At 44.9% G+C, this 15,721-nt stretch overlaps 1 protein-coding gene across 1 annotated transcript in view; it reads right to left on the bottom strand.

Annotated features, from left to right (window-relative positions):
• ITGAV (integrin subunit alpha V) overlaps nt 1-15,721 on the bottom strand; it is an 84,300-nt gene that overhangs the window by 58,670 nt on the left and 9,909 nt on the right. Inside the window, exon 2 of the mRNA XM_084643080.1 lies at nt 13,490-13,617. Coding sequence (XP_084499206.1) covers nt 13,490-13,617 — 128 coding nt within the window. The remainder of the gene's footprint in view (nt 1-13,489; nt 13,618-15,721) is intronic.

Raw genomic sequence — 15,721 nt, 5'->3', positions numbered from 1 at the left:
GACCATTAAAAGTCCAGTCGGCGGCGCAGCATGGCTAAGGCAGGCTCCCTACCTGCCATGACTCTGCACAGCTCCCGGAAGCACCGACATGTTCCTCCTCCGGCTACTATGCATAAGGGCAGCCCGAGGGCTCCACATACTGCCCCCTCCCCAAGCGCCGGTTCCGCAGCTCTCATTGGCTGAGAACTGCAGCCAATGGGAGCTGCAGGGCAGCGCCTGCAGATGGGTCAGTGCGCAGAGCCGCGTGGCCATGCCTCTGCTTAGGAGCCATAGGGGTGACATGCCACTGCTTCTGGGAGCTGCTTGAGGTAAGCACCGCCCAGAGCCTGCACCCCTGACCCCCTTCCGAACCTCTCATTCCCAGCCCCACCCCAGAGTCTGCACCCCCAGCTGGAGCCCTCACACCCCCACGCACCCTAAGCCCTTGCCCCAGCCCGGAGCCCCTCCCACACTCCAAACCCCTCATCCCCAGCCCGAAGCCCTCTCTTGCACCCTGAATCCCTCATCCCCACCCCAGAGCCCTCATCCCCTTCCGCACCCCAACCCCCTGAGCCAGCCCAGTGAAATGAGCAAGTGAGGTAGGGTGGTGAGAGCGAGCGACAAAGGGATGGAATGGATGGGGCCCTGGAGAAGAGGCGGGGCCTTGGAGCAGGATGGGCAGGGCAGGGCAAGGCAACGGTGTTTGGTTTTGTGCGAGTAGAAAGTTTGCAACCCTATGCACAGCCCATAGTCTGAATCATACCTTTTAGCAAGTTTTATATAATTTGGTTTCAGAAGGAAAAGAGAGAGGGTGGTGTGGTAAAATTTAGCTACAGTTCAATGCCTGTGCAGATTTTCACTATGAACAAATTACCAAATCTGGCTGCCACCCAGCAAGGGCAGGAAATCAGATGCAAAACCCAGAGTATCACCTTCTACATTAAAGGACCTCTACACAAAATTTGGTGGGGAAGGAAGGAGAGAAATGAAAAAAGAAACTGTATTTGTTATAAGGATGATAGTTTTCCCATCTGAATCCCAAAAATCAAATTTTTAAAGCTAGAGTTTAAAACACAAGTTATGTTTTCACAGATAGGTTGTGAGGGTGAAGGTAGACAAGGTTTTCCCAACATGCTCTACAAGTTTTGTGTATAGCAATTTGGTTGGGAAACCAAATAACTCTCAGTATCTTCAAAGGAAGAGAAATTACTACTACATGAGCTCTTTGCAATTATACAGTGTATATTGTTCTGGGAGTAGATTTCACCACAGTGTTTGTATTGAAGAATCACTGAACACCCACTTAGAGCTTCGTAACAAATGCTGAAACGTATTTGAACACAGAAAGAAAACTCGAGGTAGTTTTAAGAAGTAATTCAGTTCAAAGGAACTGCGCTAGTGCTATGTTATATTTACATTGTTAAAGTACTAAGAAATCAGGAAACTCAAAAAATTAAAATTTCCAGTGTTAACACACTTTGACAGTGCTATATTAAGCTACTCAGTGAATATGATAAACAGAAATGGAAAAATTACTTAGCACTTATACAGTACACTCATCAACAGATCTGCAACATAGTCAAGTTAAAGTTACAAAAACAACATGCACTACCTGACATTTCATTTTGAAACCTTAACACTGTGTTAACACAAGATATTTTGCATTTACCCTAAAACAAGTATTTTTTGCACTGAACGTCCAATGTATTTTTTAAAAGGAAACGAATTTTGAAGCATTTAACTGGTGGTGTTGTGACACCATGACACCCCAATATTCACCACTGTCATGTAATTAGGTTGTGTTTTGTACAAAGTAAGTCTTGTGAGGTATCATTCAGAAGTCTTGATCTGCTAGACCAGGAGTTCTCAAACTGGGGGTCGGGACCTCTCAGGGGGTCGCAAGGTTATTATGTGGGGGGTCGTGAGCTGTCAGCCTCCACCCTGAAATCCCGCTTTGCCTCCAGTATTTATAACGGTGTTAAATATATTAAAAAGTGTTTTTAATTTATAAGGGGGGGTCGCGCTCAGAGGCTTGCTATGTGAAAAGGGTCACCAGTACATACGTTTGAAAACCACTGTGCTAGACATTAATATCTCGTTGGATTGTATGTGTTAGCATCATATGTGAAATGATGACGTCTGGCTATGTATGTGTAACTGAAACATGTGAGGTGGAAAGCACCCATAATCAGCCTTTCAGATACAACAGTAAAAAGGCCAAAGAACGTTAATGGCTTGAGGAAATGCACACAAGCCCAAGGATTACCCCAGGAACTACGTACAATAAAAACCTCTCCGAGATAGCACTACACCATGGGAAGTGTTTGATCCAGGTCACAGCAAAAGAGCTTTCCAGCAAGTGAGAAGACGATGAAAAAGGGGGCCAATGACATCACGAGGGGTCCTCACTCTCCCTGCAACAACACACCTGGAAACACCTGAGGGACAAGGACTGAACTGGGGGAAGTCCCAAGCTAGAAGGATCTTTAGCCTGTGTATGAAAGCCATGACAACTTGTGCCTTAAGAATCTGCCAGCCTGTTTATCACTCAGGGTGAGAATTTGCTAATTTACATCCTACCTATCTAGAGAGTTAAACTCAGTTTGCGGATTTTGTTTATTTACTAAAGTAATCTACTCTGATCTGTTTGCTATCCTTTATAATCCACTTAAAATCCATCCTTCGTAGTTAATAAACTTATTTTTGTTTCTCTAAGCCAGTTTGTAAAATTCATATCTGGGGGCAAAAAGCTGTGCATATCTTCCTCCACATTGAGAGAGGGAGGGAATTTCATGAACTTACGCTGTACAGTTTTCTGTGCAGCACAACACAATACAATTTTGGGTTTGCATCCCAGAGAGGGAGGAGTGCACTTGAGTGCTGGGCAATCCCCTAGCTGAGTCTTCCCATGCAGAGCTGATTTCAGCGACTGTGTCTTTCTGCAGCTGGGCATGTCCCTACCTGTGTGTGTGTGCTAGAAGAGGCGTGAGGGCCTGGCTCAGCAGGACAGAGGGAGGGAGCCCAGGCTGGTTCAACAGGCAGGCTCAGTGGTACCTCAGTACATCAGGTGGCACCCTGGGGAAGGGGGAAGGCAGCAATCCATCACAGAAGTTTCCAAGCCTTACCAGCAGAGCATGTAAATTCCTTTAACCAGTCATGCTTATTCTAGCCCTGCACACACAGGCAGCATAGCTATGTTTCAATGAACATGAGGAGACTTTGTACTGCACATGTTCAGTATTCAATTTTCATGCCGTCATAACTATATTAAATCAAAGCCAAGTGACGCACGTTACAATGCTTAGAAGCCATGCAGGGAAGCATCTTGTAGTTTACTTTTCTTTACATTTGGGAAGTGTTAGTATGCAACAGAAACTGTCTGCCTTTCACCCTAAAACGTCAAGAGCAATTAGTTTAAAATGGTGAAATAAACAAGAAAATACGGAAGATATTTGTTAGTGGCTGGTACTTTAGACTCTTGCAGCCTTTGTAGTAGAGAGCAAACAAGACAATACCCTTTATGGAGGAGGCGGGGCAAGCTATCTCCAGTTTTAAATTAGAAAGTGTCACTTGTAGAAATATGGGGGAAGGATTTAACCAATTGATAGTTATTGATTTTAAAGAGGACTGTCTTTGTCCACACAAAGGGCAAATCATCTTTTACACTGCGAAAGTTAACATGGTTTTCTAACACAATGCATCCCTTCCTTACCCCTTCCCCACCCTACCCACAGCACTATAGACAAAAGCCATAGGGTAGTTCTCTCTGCATGGTTCTTCAGTCCTGAGACTACTAACCAATGCCAATTAGGTGCTAGGTGTGGCAACAGCTTAATGATGTGTGGTCTTGACTGCTTGGTACTAGACAGAAGACACCAAATCATTTCACACACTGAAAAACCTTCAAGATAACTTTGGGTGTCTCTGCATTTGTTCATATTTGTGAGGTGCCCAGATATTGAAAGAGCTAAGCAGTACAAAGAGAAAGGAACAAGAATCTGGATTCAAAATGGGTGACCAGTGATTATTAACCTGATTACTATCCCCTCCCCTTGCTGCTCCCCTTTCCAGGAACTGGGGAGAGGACGTAGCATGGGGCAGGCGAGCAGCAGTGGGTGCAGTGAAAGCTGACTGACCAAAGATCCAGAGGCTGCAAGTAAATCAGTCAGCGACTCCATGGTTGCAGCTCACTGTACATGGTTGCAGATTCTCTTACCAGATCAACCAGTGGAAGCAAACGTAGCCCAGCTCCATGTACCATTGCTCTTGAGCATTACGTAGCCCTCTTATGAGCCAGAGGGGGAACGTGACACATGGGGGAGGAAGAAGTGTGATAAAAACAAAAGCCAAACAATAGAGGGAGGGAAACAAAAACAGAAAAAAGTATGGAACAGACAAGGAGAAAAAAAGGGGGCAGAAAAAAGAAGAGACAGATGCAACTGGGCCTGGGCTAGGGTTAACACCTGGCAGATATTTGACTGGCCTGGCTGGTATTTTTATGGACTTGCCAGTTGCCAGAAAAATAATTTAATCCGCCAGGTTGTTTTTGCACATGGGTCTAAAGATTTGCATTATCACCACAATACACTGGCATACCTCATGTTAAAAGTTTCTGTGTCCAACTGAAGATGCTGCAGTGTTCCCACTTCTTCAGCTTAAGCCAGGGGTGGGCAAACTTTTGGCCCGAGAACCTCACCTGGGTGGAGAAATTGTATGTAGGGCCATGAATGTAGGGCTGGGGCAGGGGATTGGGGTGCGGGAGGGAGTGCGGTGTGTTGGAAGGGGCTCAGGGCAAGAGGCTGAGGTGCAGGAGGGGTGTGGGGTGCGGCAAGGGGCTCAGGGCAGGGGGTTGGGGTGAAGGAGGGGGTGTGGAGCGTGGGAGGGAGCTCAGGGGGTTGGGGGCTCAGGGCAGGGGGTTGGGGTGAAGGAGGGGGTGTGGAGCGCGGGAGGGAGCTCAGGGGGTTGGGGGCTCAGGGCAGGGGTTCGGGGTGCAGGCTCCAGGATGGCAGCGGCACGCAGCAAGGCTAAGGCAGGCTCCCTGGCTGCCCTGGCCGTGCCCCGCTCCCGAAAACGGCCAGCATGTCCGTCAGTGGCTCCTGGGGGTGGGATGGGGCAGGTGGCTCTGCAGCGCACTGCCCTTGCCTATGGGTACCACCCCCGAAGCGCCCCTTGGCCGCGGTTCCCTGTTCCCAGCCAACGGGAGCTGCGGGGGGCAGTGCCTGCAGATGAGGGTAGCACACTGATCCCTTTGCCTCTACCTCCCTCCGGGGAGGCAGGAATGTGGTTTTGGCGACTTCTGGGAGCGGTGCGATGCCAGTGCAAGCAGGGAGCCTGCCTTAGCCCCGCTGCACCGTGGGGCTGGCCATCCCACAGGCCGGGCTGAAAGCCCTGACAGGCTGGATTTGACCCATGGGCTGCAGTTTGCCCTCCCCTGGTTTAAGCAACAACATATCAAATCTGTTGAAAATCTAGCAGCTGTCTGCCCACCAACACACAAGCGCACCACACGTGTGCGAGAGAGGGTTTGAGTCACATGAGAGTGGAGAGACATGCAATGTTATCAATCTCTCTAGATACTGAAAGTGGCTGTTGAAGGGGGGTGGACTGCAGAGTTGTCTTGTTGTTGGGGTTGGGGTTGCAGTGGGCTTGTCTTGGGGGTGGGGGGTGTGGATTGCTGGTTCTTTTGCATTTCAAAAGTAGGCCATTCCCAGGCTAGGGTTACTGAGGGCTTACCACCAATTCCCAGCGGCAAAGCCTTTTCAGAGAGAACCACCAATGCAGAATTCTGGAAACTACTGATGAAGGTAACTTGGACCACATTTTCATTTTGACCTTTCTCTTCTTGCTTGTACATTCAAAGAAACTGCAGTACTTATTCTGCAGGAAGTAAAGAAGAGATAACTGCGCCACTGATTTACACCCATATATAGACCTTCACAGGCATGGAATGGCTTTTAGGAGGATCAGCGACTGCTTTAGAACAAGTGCCTTTCAGTGTCTGAAAGCAGTTTGAGCGGCAATTTTTAAAAAGCCCCAGGTGGCACAATAGCATCTAGAAATCTTCAACTCATGGGGAAGCACGCCCATTGTGTCAACCCTGAGGAGGGTGTAGTGCGTGCTTTCTTCTGGGACCAGCTCTGTACAACCTTAGTACAACCACCAGGAAGCAGTTCCTACGCAAAGGAGTTTCAAACTTGTCTAACTACATCAGTGGCTAAAAACCCTAATGTAGGCAAGGCTTCTACTGACTCCAGCTCCTAGTGAGTTTGAGAGTGAGAGAGAGAGAGAAACTTCTGTCTTTGACCCCAGAACCACTTAAGACTGAAATCTGCCTGTGTTATATACCACAGGCAGGAAAGCCATTAAGTAAGTTCCATATTACCTTCATAAAATGGAATTCTCACTGGATATGAACAATTAAATGAAGAATTTTGAAGAAACCCACTCAATTAAATGTTAGCCCATGCACAGAGAGAATACTAAGTTTTCCATTAACAAAACAGTCAAATACTCTTGGGAGTAATCTGTTTTACATTGCCATTTCCAAACAACAGTCAGGAATTAGCATTTATCCAACATATGAGAAATAAAGTAGTGATGGATGACCCTGCAAAGCTGCAGAGGTTCCACTCCGTTAACTACTCAAAATAAACAGAGAAATATGTACATGATGTGAGACTTAAGTCATTCCCTCCCTACCCCCCACCATATGCTGTGGAGGAATTACAAGCCTTCTCCAGTTCCCTGCATATGATCTTCTATTGAAGAGTCCCTCAGTAAATGACAATTGATTTTCCTTAAGAACATAAAAATGGTCATACTGGGTCAGACCAATGGTTCATCTAGCCCAGTATTCTGTCTTCCAATAGTTGCCAATGCCAGATGCTTCAAAGGGAATGAACAGAACAGGGCAATTATAGAGTGATCCGTCCCCAGTCCTAGCATATGGTTCTCAGACAATGGGGTTGCATTCCTGCCCATCCTGGCTAATAACCATTGATGGACCTATCCTCCATGAACTTACCAAATTCCTTTTTTGAACCCAGCTCTACTTTTGGCCTTCCCAGCATCCCCTGGCAACAAATTCCACAGATTGACTGTGTGTCGGGTGACCAGGTGTCCGGTTTTCAGTTGAAATGCCCAGTTGAAAAGGGACCTTGGCGGACCTTGGTTAAAAGTCTGGTTGGCGGTGCTGCGGAGCTAAGGCAGACTAGTCCCTACCTGTCCTGTCTCTGCACTGCACCCCAGAAGCCAGCAGGTCCGGCTCCTAGGCAGGGGGGCCACGGGGCGCCGCGCGCTGCCCCTGCCCCAAGCACCAGCTCTGCAGTCCCATTGGCCGCGGTTCCCCACTGTTGGGAGTTGCAGGGGCAGTGCCTGCAGGCGAGAGCAACATGCAGAGCTGCCTGCTGTGAATCCACCTAGGAGCTGGACCCGCTGGCAGCTTCTGGGGTACAGCACGGAGTCAGGACAGGCAGGAAGCCTGGCTTCCCCCGTGCCACTGCGCTGCAGACCAGGAACCACCAGAGGTAAGCCCACACCCCAACCCTGAGCCCCAACCCCCTGCCTCAGCACTGAGTCCCCCCCCCAACCCAGACCCCCCTGCACCCCAAATCCCTCATCTCCAGCCCCACCCCAGAGCCTGCACCCCCAGACAGAGCCTTCACCCCCCTGCATCTCAAACACTTGCCCCAGCCCAGAGCCCCCTTCCACACCTTGAACCCCATTGCACCACCCCAACAGCCTGAAGCCCCCTCCTGCACCCCAAACCCATTCATCCCTGGCCCCACCCTAGACTCTGCACCCCAGACAGAGCCCTCATCCCAACCCCCTGCCCCAGCGCAGTGAAAGTGAGTGAGGGTGGGGGAGAGTGAGCCACCAAGGGAGGGGGAAATGTAGTGAGTGGGGGGCAGGGCCGGACCTCAGGGAAGGGGTGGGGCTAGGGTCCGCAGTTTTGTGCAATTAGAAAGTTGGCAACCCTAACTGTGTGTTGTGTGAAGAAGTACTTCCTTTTGTTTGTTTTAAAACTGCTGCCTATTAATTTCATTGAGAGCCCCCTGGTTCTTATGCTAGACTCTAGACCAGGGGTGGCCACATGTGGCTCTTCAGAAGTTAATATGCGGCTCCTTGTGTAGGCACCGACTCTGGGGCTAGAGCTACAGCCGTCAACTTTCCAATGTCCTGGGGGGTGCTCACTGCTCAACCCCTGGCTCTGCCACAGGCCCTGATCCCACTCCACCCCTTCCAGCCCTCTCCCCTGAGCCTGCCATGCCCTCGCTCCTCCCCCCCCCACCCCCTGCCGGCTCCTGCACACCATAAAACAGCTGATCAGGAGATGCGGGGAGGGAGGAGGCGGTGGGTTGGAGGCGCTGGGAGCGGGTTGTGTGGAGCTGATGGGGGGCTGCTGACGTATTACTGTGGCTCTTTGGCAATGTACATTGGTAAATTCTGGCTCCTTCTCAAGCTCAGGTTGGCCACCCCTGCTCTAGGGTCTCCCCATAAACTATTTTGAGGATTCTTATAGGCCCTGCTTTGGAAGACTGCTTAAAAAGGTCATAGGAAGAGAAATATAGGAACATAGAATTCTGAGGAACATCTGTTTGCAAGTGGCTGACTAAAGGGACACAGGATGAAAGAAAATGAGAATCTCCAACACAGAAATAACTATTATGGGCAAGATGCTTAGTTTAACTTTCTCACGGACTTTATCACAAAAGGTTGTGCAACAGACTTACATCCATTAGCAACCAAACTTCACATGTACTTTACAAAGTATCTGAATAGATTTCTCCTCTAAAGAAATCAAAATACCATCCTTGTTCCTGCCATGGGCTTTAAAAAAAAAAAAAAAAAAAATGATTCTGCTTTGGCAGTCTGAAATACTGGCCTGATAATGGCAGGGAACCAGCTACAGCATTACACACATTAAAAGAGATTGCATTGTTACAATGCATTGACTGCCCTGTTTTTTTGGAGTATAAACATACTTTTTAATCTCCCAGACACAATGTGACAAATTCAGCATTTCCAGAAACACCCACATGAAATTTTAACAACTGAAAATGTATCTGAATAAAAATTCTCCTCAGCCACCATGATTCTCAACTATGAAATTCTTATCTTTAAGTTCCAGGAACCTAATGTGCCCACTACCTAAGCTAAAAATACATTAAAATACTGCTTGTTTGCCCAGTAGTACATACCGTAATAAGTAGAGACACGCATTATAGTAGTGAGGCCTTTTCCTCTACCTACTTTGCCTGGCATATGAGAAAGCCTATTGTAAATATTCAGAGCCTAAACTGATTCATTAATTGTGATCACCACAGAAGAGGCACATCTCCCTTTGCCACTTGCCCCGGAGGCTTTTTACATCAAAATGAGGATTCTGTATCTAGCAGAAATCTTTCAGCTAGCGTAGAAAGATCTATTAATTACAGAACTCTTACAAAGATTGCTAGCAGTGTCCAAGACACACCTTTAGCAGAATCCAGAAACCATAAAGCTTATCAAAGACAGAAATACAGACAAATTCTGCTCTCTTACACGGGTGTAAACAAGAGCAGATTTTGTTCCACGATCAACATTTGAAACCATATTTAAAACAAAATTCTCATCTGTTTTACTTAGACCAGCTTAAACCCCAATCCTACAATTTGAGTGGCATGACCCGGGTTCCCACTGAAGTCACTGACAATCTGCACAGAAGTCCTGCGTGGAATGGATTGCAGGATCTGGGCCTATGATTATTCATATTGAAATTATGTTACTATCTAATATACTTTACAGCATTTACAGTTTATGTTTTTTAATTACATTCAACTTGGACATTGAAACCATACTCCTTCAATTCACAGGTTCACATCATTTAAGGCCAAAAAGGACCATCTGTAGCCTGTATCAGAGGCCACCAAATTTTATCCATTTACCCCTGAATTGAGCCCAATAACTTGTGTCTGGCTAAAATATATTTTTCTGCTTACAGCTCCAATTTAAATACAGCTTTACCTCTACTAGCAAACAGTTTACAATCAGTTTCGCTTTTTTGATCTTGCACACTAACCCAATGCAAATATAGCTACTGTACGGCAAGGGAGTGTTTAAATAAAAGTTTGCAATAAAAATACATTTTTATAATAGGTTTAAAAAAAAGTAATTTAAACTTGTGGCCCGAACTGCATAGTGTCCTTGAAAGAGAGCTACTGTGAATGTATAGAGGTATCTGAGCATCTTGGAGTAGACTACAAACATATTTCTCCTTAATCTGTTGGACAGATGCTAACTAACTAACATCCAGTGGATGAAAATGAACTACAAGATTTGAAAGAACTATGTTTAACTGAACTTTTAAAAATACAGCCTGCACAGATGGGGCTGCCATCTTGCTTTCTTTGACTAGATAGTAATATCTAACTCTTATATAGCGCTTTTCCATCAGTAGAATTCTCAAAAGCTTCTTCCTACACAAGAAATTTTACTCCTTTACATCATTTATGGGTTCCTACATGGATTTCTGTAATCGTGGCATACTTATCAGTCTGCTGTAAAAATGCTATAAAATTGTACTACTGACTTAATCCAGAATACCAAATTTTCAAAAGAGATTGCTGCAATGAGGAGATGTACATGAGCAGTATTCTGTTCGACAAAGACATCTGTATAGAGGTCATTGTCTTGATTGACAAGCCTCAACTATACTAAAACCAATCTTACCCTATTGGAAAGGACTGTTCAGGGTGGTTTGCAGAAGTGTTATAATCAATGATTTGGAGTGAATATAAAACACAGGACACCTGAGAATCTGAGTTTCTACAGCTCATGTAACATCAGAAGTGTCAGCTGTGTTAAACATTCAGATTCCGGGTGTTCTGCTCTTAAGTCTTGTTGCCTGAATACGGCTTTGAGTACTAGTCCATCCCTTATGTGAGAGTCAGAGAATATTTCTGATATCAGGAGTATGTTTGTAAGATTTATTTGCCTAAAACATGTTTTATACTAATCTTTCAGGACTAAATTAGGTAACCACAGGTTCATATTTAAGTTTTGTCCTCCCACAACCTACATTCTTTTACCACCTAACTTTGGACATGAGGGAAACGAGAAAAGGTTTCTTTGAGGCAAGGACCTGGGGTGAAATCCTGGCTCCACTGATGTCAATGGGAGCTTTGCCATTGACTTTGATGGCGTCAGGATTTCACCCTTGTTGTATTTGTGCTGTAAAGCACTTAGCATGCTTTAGGGCATTGTGAAATAAAGGTAAAAAGATTAGTCTTATTTTTAGATACATGTTAAGAAATATTTTGAAGAACAAATATGTGATAGACCATTATGATATGTAAAGCTAGTGCCCCAACTCTACTTTCCAGTCAAATCCAACCCCCCAATTTCATGACTCTTACCCTACCCTGTTCAGAAGCGGAAAAAAGCCTAGTAACTTGAAAATAATCTTTGTACACAGCTTTTATGCCCTAAGCAGTCTGACAAACTGACAGCTGTGTACTGAGATTTTACAGAGAAAACAACATGGTTTGTTCTCAATGAAGAAAGAGCCAAAATCTTGATACAAGTTTTATACACACTATGCCAAGTACAGCTTTCATCTATTTAGAAATTAATAAACAGAACAATTTCCAGTATCGTATGCAGATTTCAGAGACTTTGGGGAGATACCTTGACAAATTAATGCAATAGAAGAGTAGCATCTTCATTGTACTGTAGTATAATTTACAAATTCTGAATAAGCATGACAACCTATCAAGCCAAAACTCACGTGCGCATACATGTACATAGATAGTACTGACAGACATACGGATGGATGGTGACCTGTAATGATCTAAATCACCAGTACTTCCTCAGGCCACATTAATATAGGTCTTGCTAATCCACACTCATGACATGCAATGGTTTTTCCACATTCTGGCCTAAAACAAGCAGTGGGAAAAAGGATTCAATACCCATTGGCTCAAGTGTAGGAACACGTGCAGTGGATTATCGCATAGCCTGCTACAGCTGGTGGAAATCATTAAGTGTAACAGAGCGTGAAGACTGAATGGAACGATAACATTGCACAGTATAATACATCACCAATATTGTTTTCCATTTCAGTACAGTGCTGACATGGGTTAATTTCTCATTGCATACCTATTGAGAAATCCTAACAAAGATGTGAGGTAAGTATTGTGAAATGACTGGAGTTGTAAAAACCCCATTGATTTCTGTTCATGAAAACCTTTGCTTTTGTTTCAGTTTACACCCACGGGTTTCAGTTTGAGGTTTATGAATAACCTGAGTGGGAGTTGCACACATGTAAGTCAGGGCCGTATTTACCATGTAACGTCTTATATATTTCAGAATACAAAAGAGAAAGTATGAATTAATAACCAGGGCTGTATCAGGTTAAGCAAAACAAATTAATAAAGAATTACTTATGATCACATAAGCTTCTAGCACACACTGAAATTCTCAATGAGAAAGAAGAATAAGCCCTGACTAGTGAACCAAACCAAGAGAACTTGCATTCAAACTAACTGGGACCACAGCCCCTCATCTGAATCTGAAAGGTCGCACACTGTCAGACAATGCTTAGGCACAGCGCTTCTCAGATGTGGCCACCAGGGGCCTTTCTTGTGGCCATGACAGCCTCCTGGGCAAGTACTGGCCTCTCCCTCTCTCTCCCTGTTGCTCCTGGATGTACTGCCCTGCACCGCCTTGGGAGACAGGTGGGGCACAACGCTGCAGGAGCAAGGCGAGTTCTTGACCAACCTTGCGGAGGGGGTGGGTTTCAGGTTCCAGCAGCAGGGGACGGTTGGGCAGCAGGCTCCAGCAGCGGGACTTCAGGAGCCTGGTTGCAGGGCTTCGGGTGCCCTCCAGCCCTGGCTCCGGTCCCAGGCTCCCACTGCCACAGGGCAGGAGACCGCCCTGGGTGTTGACTCTGGTCCTGGCCGCACAGCAGCAGGTTTCAACCTCTGGCTTCAGCTGCACAGCCCCCAGCTCTTACCAGGCAGCAGCAGGCACTGACCCCTAGCTCCGGCCCTGCAGGACACCCCCCCAAAATCACACTGGGCCTCCACTGCCTTTCCCAGCCCCACAACCATCCTTCCAGGCCTCCCCCCTCCAGGATTTAATTTGTCCTGGTGCTTGCTGAGAAAAGTGATAAACATACAAGTATCATTTTTCACCTGGGAAGCCGTGATAAATAATACTCGTTGTGAAAAGTACTATTCGTATGTTCTTTAATATGAAAAGTGATATTAAAGAGCATACAAAAATATTGCTTTTCACACCATTATTCTTATTACTGAGTCCACAAATAAAAACCTACATAAATAAATTACAATGATTTGGATGTGTACATGTCCATATTTATTTGTTTTTCCTAAAGTTAATTAAGTATTTTAGGAAAAAGTGTCAGTGTGTGTCACTCTGAGGCTACCAAAAACTTTGTTGTGAAAGCCCCCTGGCTTAGGAAATCTTACCAGGTCCATCTACTTACAGCAAGTAAATCACACTTTACCTGTGGAATCAAATATAACTGGCTGGCAGTTTTTGTTGGAATTCCAGTTACACTTGAGCACCTGGCCTCCTTCTACAATGTCAGGTTGTGTAGTGTTCGCTTTTGGAGCGCCCACCAGAAGAAATATCCTGAAATAAAAAAGAAAACAAACAGAAGGTTCAAAAGCACAGTCACTAATTAATAATAATAATTCTTAGCTCTTATACAGTGCTTTAAATGGTTATGTAACCATGGTTCTAAGACACAAACTTAGAATTTGGATCCAAACTACTTCAAGTTTCAGGGATGTTTAGATTAGGGGGGCTGTTTTGGATCCTGTGTAAATGCAAGTTAAAACAAAATTTTGACTAAAAACCAGACAGCTGAGAAAGTGTAAACAGAGATTCATGTTTAAAATATTTCCTGATGGATTCTGATTTCAAACAGACCTTTAGCTAGACAGCCTGTCCTTCCCTCCTTGCATTATTCAATCTCGTGTGTGTGTGTGTATAACAGAAAGGGATGTAGTGTACCCTGGTTAACAAACAAACAAAAACAAAAAATAGTCTGGCATCACATCTAGTTCATTTCATACCTAAAAGCAATTCAAGGCAGATAGTCAAAGGCCAACCTTGATAAAAATCTGGGATTTTTCATCTTACAATATGCTTACTGGTAAGTCAGCCTAGTAGTAGCAAAACTTTTTTTAAAAAAAAATTAGGCCCTCCAAGAACCCGAGCTGATGTCAACCACATATTTGCATATTTGGCATATGACTGAGTCTTTATTGAAACCCATCAAAAACGAACCTTTTCTCTCTCACATCCATTCTAATTTTTAAAATCTTTATGTGTATTTAGATTTGCATTCTGCCCAGTGGCTGCTGTGACATAAGGCTGTGAGAACTTGCAGACTGCAAAAATCTATTTATATATATTCAGATTGGGAGTGACAAAAAGAGAGAGAAACCAATTCAACTCAAGATTATTACATCTTTCAGAAACTTGGACAATTCCGTGAACCATGTTTGACTAATCAGCACTTTCTTTAGGGTCTGAACCTGAAACACAGTGTGGATATATAATAAGAAGAGGCAATTACGAAGCACTACTGTATTATTTCCATTTTATACTGAATACTATGACACTGTTCCCCCCTTTAAAGCCATGGATGACCATTTTCCTCAAATACTTTTTAAAATGCAGACAGTGAGTAAAAGTGCTACTACCAATGCAGAGAGGAATGCTTAATAAAACAGAATCACAGAACCATAGGGTTAGAAAAGATCTCAAAGGGCATCTAGTCTAACCCCTGCAAAGATGTAGGATTTGTTGTGTCTAAAACCATCCAAGACAGATGGTTATCTAGCCTCCTTTTGAAAACCTCCAGTGAAGGAGCTTCCATGACCTCCCTAGGCAGTTTGTTCTATTGTGCTACTGTCCTTACAGTTAGGAAGTCTTTCCCTGAGATTTAATCTTAATCTGCTATGCTGTAGTCTGAAACCACCTACCCTGTCCTACCCTCTGTGGCAAGAGAGCAACTTTTCTCCATCTTTTTTATGGCAGCCTTTTAAGTGTTTGAAAACCACTATCATGTCCCCCCTTAATCTCCTCATTTCAAAACTAAATATACCCAGTTCCTTCAGCCATTGCTCATATGGTTGCATTCCATCCCTTTGATCATCTTTGTCGCTCACCTCTGGATCCTTTCCAGTTTCTCTACATCCTTTCTAAATATTGGTGACCAAAACTGGACACAGTACTCCAGCTGAGACCTAACTGGCACTAAATAGAATGACTCACATGCTATGCCTCTGTTAATGCAACCTAAAATTGCATTTGCTTTTTTTTTTTTTTTTGCAACTGCATCATATTGCTGACTATTGAGGCTGTGATCCACCATAACTCCCAGATCCTTTTCAGCAGTGCTGCCGCCCAGCCAGTTAACTCCCATTCTGTATTTGTGTTTTCTTCCCTAAGTGTCATCATCATGTTCCCATTACGCCTCTGGCATTTAGGGCAGCGATGAAGCTCCTCCATTCCTGTTTGTTTTTGGCAAGTCTTTCAGTGGTTCCTCAGCTGTGCCCCAGGTTTTCAGCTCGGCTTCCACAGCTCTTTGCCATGTTGTTTTTGGGCGGCCTCGTTTTCGCTTGCCTTCAGGTGTCCATCTTATTGCTACTCTGATGATGGAATCAGTTTCCAGGTGATGCATATGACCGATCCATCTCCAGTGCCTCCTGGCAATGATGATGCT

The sequence above is a fragment of the Lepidochelys olivacea genome (genome assembly GCF_965140295.1).
Source record: "Lepidochelys olivacea isolate rLepOli2 genome assembly, chromosome: 11".
In the NCBI taxonomy this organism is placed as follows: domain Eukaryota; kingdom Metazoa; phylum Chordata; order Testudines; family Cheloniidae; genus Lepidochelys; species Lepidochelys olivacea.
The sequence above is the reverse complement of the archived record's forward strand: the minus strand, read 5'-3'. Positions and strand labels throughout refer to the sequence as shown.